This window comes from Natator depressus, chromosome 2 (assembly GCF_965152275.1).
Source record: "Natator depressus isolate rNatDep1 chromosome 2, rNatDep2.hap1, whole genome shotgun sequence".
Classification (NCBI taxonomy): Eukaryota; Metazoa; Chordata; order Testudines; family Cheloniidae; genus Natator; species Natator depressus.
This window is the reverse complement of record NC_134235.1, coordinates 142,219,004-142,231,180: the sequence shown is the minus strand read 5'-3', so window position 1 is coordinate 142,231,180 and position 12,177 is coordinate 142,219,004. Positions and strand designations below refer to the sequence as shown.

The 12,177-nt window shown below is 44.2% G+C and overlaps 1 protein-coding gene across 1 annotated transcript in view; it reads right to left on the bottom strand.

Moving 5' to 3' along the window:
* Positions 1-11,216, bottom strand: part of NFX1 (nuclear transcription factor, X-box binding 1) — a 218,566-nt gene extending 207,350 nt beyond the window's left edge. Inside the window, exon 1 of the mRNA XM_074945080.1 lies at positions 11,131-11,216. Within this exon, the coding sequence (XP_074801181.1) occupies positions 11,131-11,155 (25 nt within the window). The 5' untranslated portion in view covers positions 11,156-11,216. The remainder of the gene's footprint in view (positions 1-11,130) is intronic.
* Between the last annotated feature and the right edge of the window lie 961 nt (positions 11,217-12,177).

Below are 12,177 nucleotides of genomic sequence, written 5' to 3'. Positions count from 1 at the left end.
TTCCCAGGTCCCCAAGAAGCTAAGTTGCTTGGGCTTTGGCTTCAGCCACGGGAGGCGGGGCTTCAGCTTCAGCTCTTTGCCCTGGGTCCCAGAGAATTTAATGCCAGCCCTGCTTGCTGATTTATTTTGGCGGACACCCTGTTACCTGCTCGTGGCCCCCCAGGGGGTCCCCATTGGCGTTAACAAGCACCTTAGGACCCGCTGTATCCAACTGGTCAATAAGTCATTTGCCACCATAATCAGTGCATATGCACAACATTTCATGCTGAAGAAGAACCGAAAGAATCCTTCTACGCTGACCTTGATAGATTTGTCAGTCATCTATTCCAAAAACAGATAAGGTAATCCTCTTAGGGGACTTTAACGCAAGAGTTGGCCAAGATTCTAATGTATGGAGTAGCTGTATGAAAAAAGGAGTGGGCAAGACCAATTCCAATGACATCCTTCTACTCAGCAAATGAGCAGAGCACAACCTTGTGATCACAAACACCATCTTCAGACAAAGCAACAAGTACAAAACAACTTGGCAACACTCCCGCTCAAAACAATGGCACCTCCTAGACTGAGTCATTGTAAGAACACAGGCTCTAAGATATGTCCAAATCACCCACATCATGAGAGGAGCCAACAATTAATGGACTGACCACCGCCTGTTGAGGTCAGTCATGTTCATCAAGATTGCATCAAAACATAGAAAGCAATCCAAACCATACAGATGGCAATACAACATCCAAAGACTTCAATCTACAGTGCGCCAAGAGAACTTGCAAGCACTCCTCAGTGAAAAACTGACTATATGCACCCCTTGAAATGACAAACACAAGTGTGTCTAAGAAGACTGGGAAGCCCTAAAACAGACCATCCATGAGACTTATGAGGAATCCATCGGCCTTGTTATTTGTCGTCAAAGTCCTGATGGCGGCCAAGAACATTGAGATCACAGCCCTTTTGGACCAGAAGAGAAAAGCTTTCTGCATCTGGCAAAACCATCCATTATCCAGTCTGAAGCAAAGCTCTTTCCATCAGCTCAAAGCTAAAAGTTCAAAGGAGGACCCGAGAAATCAAAAAAGACTGGTGGGAGGACAAAGTACAAGAAATCCAATCATTCATTGACAGACATGATATACGGAGCTTTTTTGGTGAGACAAAGACCTTTACAGACGAAGCTCATGTGGCCTCACACCACCGAGATCTGAAGATGGTAGTATCTTTCTTAAAGATAACGAACCCATCAAAAAGCACTGCAAGAAACACTATCAAAAGTTTCTAAATTGAGAATAGACTGTGACTGACAACACCATCAACTCCATCATTCAGCACCCAATCCGGGAAACTCTTGCCAACCCACCAACACCTGAGGAGGTCCACAAAGCAATTAAGCAAATAAAGAACCAAAAAGCATCAGGTCCTGATGGAATACCAGCTGAAGTACAGAAAATGGGGAGGAAACACTGACTAACAAGCTTCATTTGCTGCTGCTCAAAATCTGGCACACCAAAGAAATCCCTACTGACTTACGTAATGGTAACATAGTCATCATTTTCAAAACGGGAGATAGGGCCGTCTGTGGCAACTATCGAGGCATTGTCCTCCTCTCCATGGTTGGGAAGATTCTTGCTAGAATCTTACTGAATCGCCTGCTCCCTCTTGCAGAGGAAGTACTTCCAGAGTCCCAGTGTGACTTCGGACCATCAAGAGGCATCACCACCATGATTTGCGCAGCCAGGCAGATCCAGGAAAAACGTCAACACCACCAGGAGCTGTATATGGCCTTTATCAATCTGACCAAAGCCTTCAACTCTGTCAACCATGAGGCTCTGTAGAAAATCATGTCAAAGTTTACTCATGTAAAAAGATATCCCCTTCAACAATCCTGTTGTGGGTACAAAGTGGAGAGGAAAAGGGTGGTCAGTGTAACTGGACTAATGGTCACTTACTACACACAGACAGCACACAAACTGCTTTGTGAAGGGCAAAGCACAGCAAGAAAAAAAGGCAATTTGAGAGTGAGGGCAAAGATTGATAAATCTGTGCTAGAGTTATTCACATGGATATGAGGACCAGTTCCATGAACGGCAAGGTAGTGTGAGCTCCTATGTATCTGTGGAGGGAAATCATGTATTTCCCCCATAATATGATTGCAAGGTTTGAAAAATTGGTTTCTGAAATGTTTCAGACATCCAACCGACGATTGGGGAAAGTAAGTCTTAAAATTGGTATCTCTGCTAGATTTCCAAAACTTTACTTTGGGTTTGGCAACTATCAGGATAGGAAATGTAGCTCTCTCTCTCCCTTACTTTCATGTGTCATCCCTTTGTTACCATTATATGCCTAGGACTGTTTTTTAGGCATTAAATTGGAAGAATTTAAATTGTGGCTACTGTATAACTACAATAATCTTCCCTGTTTATCCACCATTTTGAGTCTGTACATGACATATGGCTCAGCCAAACAACATGTAGACTGACCGAGGCACTTCAATCTTAACTAGGAACAGCAGCTCATGCATCAAAAGGGAGAAAAGAGTTAAGGAAAAAGTCGAGATTTGGAAGCCAAGATGGATTTAAAAAAAAAAAAAAAAAAGATATGCTTTAGGAATTATTTTGGGGAAGTTCTATGACCTGCATCATACAGGAAGTCAGACTAGATGATCACAGTGGTCCCGCCTCATCTTAGAATCTATGAAAGTTTGGAAATTACAGAAGAACCAGATTAGAAATGCTGGGCCTGGCAGCTGTTGATAATGTCAGGAAGGTAGGGAAAACTGTGAAGGCAGAGCAGAGTGGGAAATGGCAAAGCAAGTACAAAAGGGGATACTTCCACTCCGCTCGCTTACCAAAACACTAATGGCAACATTCGTAACAACTCAGAAAACTCTCTCTGGCCTCAAAGCTTGAAAAAACAGCTCCAATCTGTCCATAGTATAATCAAACCTGCATATCTAGTACAGAAAGTTTTGTCAGTATTCCCCTCCTTCCTGACAAAATCTCAGCTGCCATCTCCACTGCCATGTCTGGATGCTGGGATCCCACGAAGATCTCAGCAACACCACTGACACACTGCAGTGCAGCTCTTCATCCCTCTGATCCACCAGTTTAAGAGAGCAGTTATTTTTCTATTTCACCAACACACTGCGTAAGTTGCCTCTGTGCTATCTTGTAGCATTTAGGGCAGCTTGGAAGTGCAAGCACTAAGGATTCTGTGTAGATTACTACAGAATAGATACATTTTCAGCCTCAAGCCAGAGCTGCTATTGTCGTAGGCCTCAAGTCTCTAAAGTATCTCTGTGCTGCTCAAAGTTATACGCCTCTCAGCTAATCATATTTTTATATACTAAAGTCTTGAGAGTGACAGTTCAGCTGGTCCTGATCCTCCTTATCTCCTCAGATGGCCACCAGCAACCAAACACTGGCTTCAGGCTAGCTGGCAGTACATTAGTATGATGGTTTTCTCTGAGTAGCACTACTGATAGTAGCACAAAGTTGAAGAGAAAGGTACATGTCTTCTGGCCTACTAAATCCTTGTGCAGCGGAGTTCAGAAAGCAGTGGTATAACACCTGTGCATTGTTGGAAGCAAAATGTGTTATAGATGTACTGTGAGTTCAAATTGTAGTTACTACATCAAGTATCTCTAGTGTAGACAAAACCTCTGGCATAGCTGTAAGATGAAACCACAATACAGAACTTGGGGGGGAGCGGAGAAAAAACAATATGTTTCAGTTCAAGGACAAAGTCTAGTTACCTATGTGAAAAGTAAATGTGCTGCCACATCACGTGGCCCAACACTTCAAGCAAAACAGTTGTGCACGTTTGAGTACCCACAGTTAAATGTAATATTGTCAAATAATGTCTTTTTTTTTTTTTTTTTTTTTTAATATGTAACTTACCACATCTTTTCTGCTTCTTTTACAACTTCTTTCCCTTCCTGGTTTCACTTCACTTTCCTATTTCAGATCATGATTTATCTTTTCCTGAGCAGTTTCCACTATCATTTTTCTTTTCTTACACTCTCATCTTTCCCAACTTTGTGCCCTCTACCTCCTCCCTCATATTTCCTGTCTTTCTTTCTTCCTTCCTTCCCTCCCTCCCAGAATCTCCTCCCACCATTCTTATGAACATCTTCTTCGAATCACGCATTTTTCCACCTCACAAACATCCACTCGTATACTGGTGAGCTTTTCAAGCCCTGTCACCTAGATCTAAGTGTACTCTAGCAACATTCAGACTTAATTCACCAACAGTGAACCTCCACTAAATGCCAGAGCTCTGTGTTGAGTAACGATTCCACAGTGACAAGTTATAGATATCATTAAACCTACTACTCAACGTATGACACAAAAGATGGAGGAAGGAAAGTTTACAGGCAATGCACAGGTGATAAGCCAGCCACCATGCTCCCAAGCTGCTGGGAAAAAATGAAACTGCTGGGACTTCTGCCAGGGAAATGTCCCTGGACCCTCACCAGGCTCCATCTTTCCATTAGACTCTGGCTAGAAGATGACTGAATTTGAAGCCTCCCTTTGCCTCTCGTCACAAGCTTTGGCTTCTAGAAAGTAGAAGGAATATTCTCTCCCATCCCAGAGCCTACTAGCTGCTACATAGTTGGATTGGGAGTGCCCTGTTTCACCCCTTAGCTTTCCAGTACTGCAAAAGAATGCATTCAACTCAGCATTCAAGTCACCTAGAGTGGAGTGGCCATAGGGACTTTACTTGAAGAAGAGAGGGTTACTTACCTTGTCAGTAACTGTGGTTCTTAGATACGTGTCTCTGTTTGGTTTCAGAGTAACAGCCGTGTTAGTCTGTATTCGCAAAAAGAAAAGGAGTACTTGTGGCACCTTAGAGACTAACCAATTTATTTGAGCATAAGCTTTCGTGAGCTACAGCTCACTTCATCGGATGCATACTGTGGAAACTGCAGCTCACGAAAGCTTATGCTCAAATAAATTGGTTAGTCTCTAAGGTGCCACAAGTACTCCTTTTCTTTTTGCGAATACAGACTAACACGGCTGTTACTCTGAAACCAAACAGAGACACGTATCTAAGAACCATTTCTTGGTTGTGGTGAATAAATCTATCTTTGGGACTCCCCAACATAGAAATATGCTGTGGAGAATGGAGGGTCTATTTCCCATTCATGAGCCTGAGAAAAATTCCCTTGGAGAGCATCAACTGTAGCATTCTGTATGCCTGGGAGGTAAGCTGCTGAGATGTTGATGCGGTGGCAAATGCACCAATTCCAGAGTTTCACTGCCTTGCCACACAGGAAAGGTGATCTTGCTCCTCCCTCACGGTTTATGTGAAACCTATCTATCTCTATATGCTTGCCCCTGATGAGCGGCAAGAAACATGAGCAGGCATTAGTAAGTTGACATGTAGTGTGAATTTGAGAGGGGAACATTTGCCTTGAATAGTGTGGGTGTCCATGTGGGCTTCCCATCCAAATAGGGATGCATCTGTTGTCAGTATTAATGTTGAGGGTGGTTGAGTGAAGGGAACCCCTGCACAGATACTGTGAGGGTCTTTCCACCAGTCAAGGGAGTTTTTCCACAGATGGGGGCATCAACAGAAGTTTGTTTTAGCTGTGTTTGCTTGGTACGTATACTGTTCTGAGCCATCCTTGAAGGCAGTTCATGTGAAGTCTTGAATGATTTATTACAAAGGTGCCTGCTGACATATGTCCCAGTAGATGAAGACAGTTTCTGGCAGAGGTCTTATAGCTGGCCTGGATCGTTGAGATTAAGTTGGCTAAGGTGTTGAATCTTTGTGATGGAAGGCAGGCTTTGGCCGCTACCACTTCTAGGTAGGCTCCTATGAATTCCAGATGTTGTCCTGCACTACTGTGGACTTGTGGACATTTACCTATAGTCCCAGCTGAAGGAATAAGTCCATGGTCTTTTTTGTGGCCCTCAAAGTGTCGAAGGAGAGTGCTTAGAGCAGGCAATTGTCTAGATATGAGAATATCATAATCGCTTTTGTGCAAAGGTGTGGGGCTACCACAGAAAGGACCTTTGAGAACACTCTTGGTGCAGATGATAGACCAATGGGAGTATCTTGTATTGAAAGTGGTCCTGCACCAGATCGAACTGTAGAAACCTTCTATGGGATGGATGGATCGTGATATGCATAAGCATCTTATATGTCGAGGGCCAAGAACCAGTCTCCTTGGTCCAGAGATGGGATTATTGCTGCAAGAGTAACCATCTTGAAGCTTTGTATCTTTACAGATCTCGAGTGATCTTAGATCCAGAATGGGTCTCCAACCACCGTTCTTTTTCGGTATCAGGAAGAACTTGGCGTAGAAGTCCTTCCCTCTGTGCGAGTGGGAACTGGTTCTACAGACTAGTGTTATACATGGCTAGAAAGGGTTAAACATTCTGCAAAATAAATGACCCTTAAAAGACATGTGGGGAGATAATGTCTGTGTTATTGTGTATTTAGCAGCGTGGATAAAAATAAATGATTTTTTTTTTTTTAAAAAAGGGATTTTTTTTAATTTAAATCAGGTTTTTTCCTCAAAAATCAATCTAAAGATAGTTTTAATTAACATACATTATAGTTCAAAGATGTCTCATCATGGAATAGGGATTATAAATTCTAATTCTATAGTATGAGACAATATATTCATGTAATGTTTAAGAAAAGTTTTGTAAATGAGTTCCAGTAGTTCATGGATTAGGGACCCAATCTTATGGAGTTTCAAGGGCTTCTGAAAAGATTATGTAGGTTAATCTTTCTATCTACCCAATGGGACTCAGTGCTCACTCTGGAAGATACCATCAGAGATGCTCAGTTTTGCAGTTCTCAAACTGTGGATTTGTGTCTCCAGAGATAACATGCTTGTTAACAGAAAAAATGTTTTAAAATAAATAAATAATATATAGAGGAGAGAAACAACAACCTTATTGTCCCTCTGCAAATTTGTGTACACAGAGTCAATCCCTTACCTCTCTCTAAAAGTGCAAAGTTTCAAAAAGATCAATGAATAGAAGATTGTTGGGGGCTGAAGAGATCTGGACAAGAAGTCTGTAGATAAATGTGAGAAGCGAGTAGGCACTAAAAACAAAAGTGAAACTGTTTGAACAGCATATTCCAGAAGTCTTGAGGTCTTTTCTGAGTGTAGCCTTCATTGATCTGAGATCTACCATACCATTCTCTAACTAGAAGGGAAAACCTATAACAGCAGCAGGCTGTAAAGAAGACCCAGTTTGGGAATATTTTAATGAAGTTCCTCTACCTATGGGTAAAAACAGACATGCGTGCAAAATGCAAACAGCGCAGCAAAGAGATGCAAGGCCTAGTTGCCCGAGTGAAACAACATCATGAGAAGTGTACCTTCTCAGGAGGCAGCCGAGTTGGAAAGGAACATGTCTGAACATGCAGGATCTTCAGGTTTGTAAACTTTTTTATTTCATACTTCTTTCTCAAGGATTGCCTGTCTTCCTTCTAGACTATTCTTGAATTCTCATGTTTGAGCAAAAAATATAATTGTTACTCTATGGAACTATCATTTTAGATACAGTTGTGATAAAAAAAAAAAAAGCTGAAATAGGCAGATCTTCCGTTTACAATTTCACCTTTAAAAGCAGTACTGAGTGTCAGCGAATACAATGAGCAATACCAAACGAGCAGTATGGTAATAATAATTAAATAACTACATTAACTTATTTTGTTTAGGAGAATCCATCCTCATCATACAGGATTCTGAAGACTATCCACCTTCAAGATCACCGTAATTTTATATAGGTTTCAGAGTAGCACCCGTGTTAGTCTGTATTCGCAAAAAGGAGTACTAGTGGCACCTTAGAGACTAACCAATTTATTTGAGCATAAGCTGTAGCTCACAAAAGCTTATGCTCAAATAAACTGGTTAGTCTCTAAGGTGTCACTAGTACTCCTTATTTTATATAGTTTCAGAGTTATCTGCCAATGATAGTGTTTCAGTCACATTATGTATGTCACATAGCTACAGTATATCACCTGTAGCAAAAAGAATAAAAAAATCTCCATGATCCAGAAACAACCATAGATAAATTTGTGATAAGAACCAGCAGATTACAAAAAGAGGTAACTGGGTAGTAATTTCAGGTTTCAAAATTCTGAACATAATAATTTATTACCATAACAAATTCATGTATTTGTTTGCAGACAAAGCTAGCAGAACCTGATGACCTCCTACAGTCACTAGGACCTCTTCCCCAGAGGAGCATATGAGAAGTTAAAAAAATTATTTAACAAAAAACTAACTAAAAGCCATCTCCAATCATACCAAATTACAAGAGCTTTTGACCACCCCCAATCAGGTTTCAGACCAATACAACACTGGAACAATATCAGTTGTACTAGCTAATGCCTTTGTTCACTGACAGGAAGAGGACAGGAGTTATCATATGATATTGAACAAAAACGGCCCCAGGACCGACCCTTGGGGCACTCCGCTTGATACTGGCTGCCAAGTAGACATGGAGCCACTGATCACTACCCGTTGAGCCTGACAATCTAGCCAGTTTTCTGCCCAGCTTATAGTCCAGCTTAAAGATTTTAATATTTTGAGCTTTACCTCCATCACCAGAGTCTTTCATTTTTTATGACCGTAGGACACCAACCTAACTACTTACGTGCAACATAATATTAAAAACATAAAGGGAGAGAAATAACAACTAATATTTTCAGAATATACAATATAACTCTTCCATAGAAAGCTTAAAAACAACACCTAACATGAAATAAAATAAACTCACCCCACACATCCATAGGTTGCAAGACCAGAAGGAACCATTGTAATCATCTAGTCTAACCTCCAGTATAACATAGGCAACAGAATGTCGATAAAATTCCTAGAGCATAGCTTTTAGAAAAGCATCCAATCTTTATTTAAAAGTCGTCAGTGAAGGAGAATCAACACTAACCATTGTAACAATTCCCCTCACTGTTAAAAATAGACACCTTATTTCCAGTCTGAAGTTGTCTAGCTTCAACTTCAGCCATTGGATTTTGTTACACCCGTCTCTACCACATCAAAAAGCCCAAGTTGCAAAGCAATACTCCTGAGGGAATTTTGCACCAAAAAATCAAAAATTATGCACACCATATTTTAAAATTCTGCAAATTTTATATGTCAGTAAATAAATGTGGCTTCAGCATGGCAGTGGGGAGCATAGGCCCCTGGCTGCATTTAGGTGGGAGATCACCAGAAGCCCCAGGGTAAAGGGACTTGGCAGTGAGACTGCACCTGACCCTGACACAGGTCTGAGCCTGCCCCAGAAACACCCTGGGCCTGCCCCAGAAGTGGTTGGGCTGGCTCAGCCCAGCAGGATCCAAGTGAGGAGGGGCTTAGTGTGGGGGGGATACAGGTGTGGGGCAAGAGGTTTCTGCGTGGGGCAATCTGAGTGCAGGCAGCTCAGTGGGAGATCTGGATGTACAGGGGCTCGTTGGGGGGTTGTGGGTGCAGGGAGGTTCTGGGTGCAGGAGCAATGGGATGCTGCATGGGATCCAGGTGAAGGTGGTTGGGGCTTAGCCGGGGGGGGCAGGGTGGGGGGAGGTGGCGGGTGGCTGGATGTGGGGAGATGGGGCCCAGTAAGGGGTCCAGGTGCTGGGGGGGTAGGGCTTGATGGGGTGGGGGTCGTGGTGCAGTTGCTTGGGGATCAGTGGGGGGGGGGGTCTGGGCTCATTGGAGGGGTCCAAGTGTAGGGCTTGTCACGGTAAGGGTTCGATGGGCCTGCTGAAGGAGGCAGCCCCAGCTGTTGCCTAGGAGAGGCCACATGCTGGGCTCCCGCTTCCCTGTGCAATTTCCCTATCCCCTTTCCTTCTCCATTCCACCCCTCCCTATCCCTTCCCTTTACCCCCTCACCCAGCCCCACCACCCACACTCACAGTTGCACTGAAAACAGGAAGGCTCCCAGCATACAGAAGGGGAGCTCCACTGGCACTAGGACGTAAGAGGCGGCGTTCAGCTGCAGAGTCAGCAGCAGCCTCTTTCAGCTTGGCAGTTCTGCTGCTTGCAGAAATGAGGGGGGGCAGTGGCATGTAACCCCATGCCTCGCCTCTGTTGGGGGAGCAACCCCTGAAAAAAACCTGCACCCATGGTTGTTCCCTGCCCCCCCAGCACGGGTTCCCTTTGCTTCCCTATTGTTTTCTGCAGGGAAGCACAGGAATTTGGGGGAGAAGGTTGTACATTTTCTGCAGGCATGCAGAATCCCCCTAGGAGTAAAAGCGGAGAGCTAGGCCCAGTCCCATGGGTCAGGATCTCCTGCTGTGTGGTAAGGATGAGTCAGTCTCCCTCTGCAATACAACCCCCGCCCCCCTCTGCCCCACCCCCCAGGGCCTGCTCCTCCCACCCACCACCTCACACACATACACTCCCTCATATAGATAAAATTCCCAGATAATAAAACAAATATTTAAAAATGAAATTTAGTAGCCTCCACTAATACCTCACTACTTACTAGATTAGAAACAAATGTTTATCCCATCACGAAGAGGGACTGCCTTATGCACCAAGGTTGCTGTAAGGATAAGGACATCTGAAGATTCCTGACTTTGAAATACTCAGTTTTATAACTGTGTTCCTAAACTTTTGCATTTGTTTGTCTTTGCTTATGTTACATGGTGAAATCATACTTTGTGCCCACCGATAAGATTTCGCAATACAGCAAAATTACAGTTAATTCAACTTAGAAAAAACTCACTTTTCCCCCAAATTGACTATAATTTTTTATTAGGAAAAAAATTGCTGGCAGGAGCTGTGAAGCGAGCTCAGAGGCGTAGAAATTGCTCTAGGAGACCAAATCACTGATCCCCTATAGCTTTCCCAGGAACATTTCTCTCCCGGCGCCGGGGCGCAAGGCCCGGTGGGGGAGAAGGGCCCTGCCAGGAGCAGGCTGCTGCTCGGACAGACATGGGGAGGCGGCTTCGCTGGTGCCCGCGCGGACAAACTACCCCTGCCACGAGCTCGCGCCGCGCACAGGGCCGCGTGCCGGCCAATCTGGGTTCCCGCGCCGTCGGCGGGGCTGGTTCTGCCCCCAGACCCCGCAACGGGCAGGCTCTAAAGACAGGCAGGTCCCCGAGCCGAAGTCCCGTCCCCAGCCCTTCCCCGGGGAGCGCTGTCACAGCCAAGACCCGCGTAAGCCCTACCTGAACCCGTCCGCGCCTCCGCCATGCCGGCCCCGCGCACGCGCCTAACCAAACGGCGTCCTACTCCCAGCCAAGGGAACTCTCGGCACCGCGTAGGCCACACCCACAACCCGGGGAGGAGGCAGGGCCAAGAGCGCGCGGCAGGGGCTTGGCCTGGCGCAGCTCTGGGACGGGAGCGTGCTGCCCTGGAGCCAGTTGTAGTGTAGGAAATGTGTTAACTGTAGCAGTTACTGATACGTAATGGATTGTAAGAAACTGCTATGGTAAAAAAACTGCTATCTGATAGCAGTTTGTCCCCTGCACTCTTTTGTTGTCCCCTGCACTCATGGTAGGACAAAGTTATCTAGACCATCGCTGACCCGTGTTTGTCCAACCCGCTCTTAAAAATCTCCACTGATGGAGATTCCCTTCCCTAGGCAATTTATTCCAGTGCTTAACCACCCTGACAGGAAGTTTTTCTTAAACCTCCCTTGCTGCAATTTAAGCCCATTGCTTCTTGTCCTATTCTCAGAGGTTAAAGGGAACAATTCTTCTCCCTCTTCCTTGTGACAACCTTTTATGTACTTGAAAATGGTTATTATGTTTCAGTCTTCCCTCATAAAGGTCTAGAAAACTTGATCTTTAATCATTTTTATTGCTCTTCCCTGGACTTGCTCCAGTTTCTCCACATTTTTCCTGAAATGTGATGCCCAGAACTGAAAACAATACTCCAGCTGAGGCCTAATCATGGCTTGCTTACGACACTCCTGCTAATACAGCCCAGAATGACATTCCCTTTATTTGCAGCGGAATTACACTGTTGACTCACATTTGGCTTGTGGTCCACTATGACCCCCAGATCGCTTTCCACAGTACTCCTTCCTAGGAAGTAATTTCCTATTTTGTATGCGTGCAACTGATTGTTCCTTCCTAAATGGAGTACTTTGCATTTGTCCTTATTGAATTCCATCCTATTAACTTCAGACCATTTCTCCAGTTTGTCCAGATCATTTTGAATTTTAACCCTATCCTCCAAAGCACTTGCAATCCTTCTCAGCTTGGTATCGT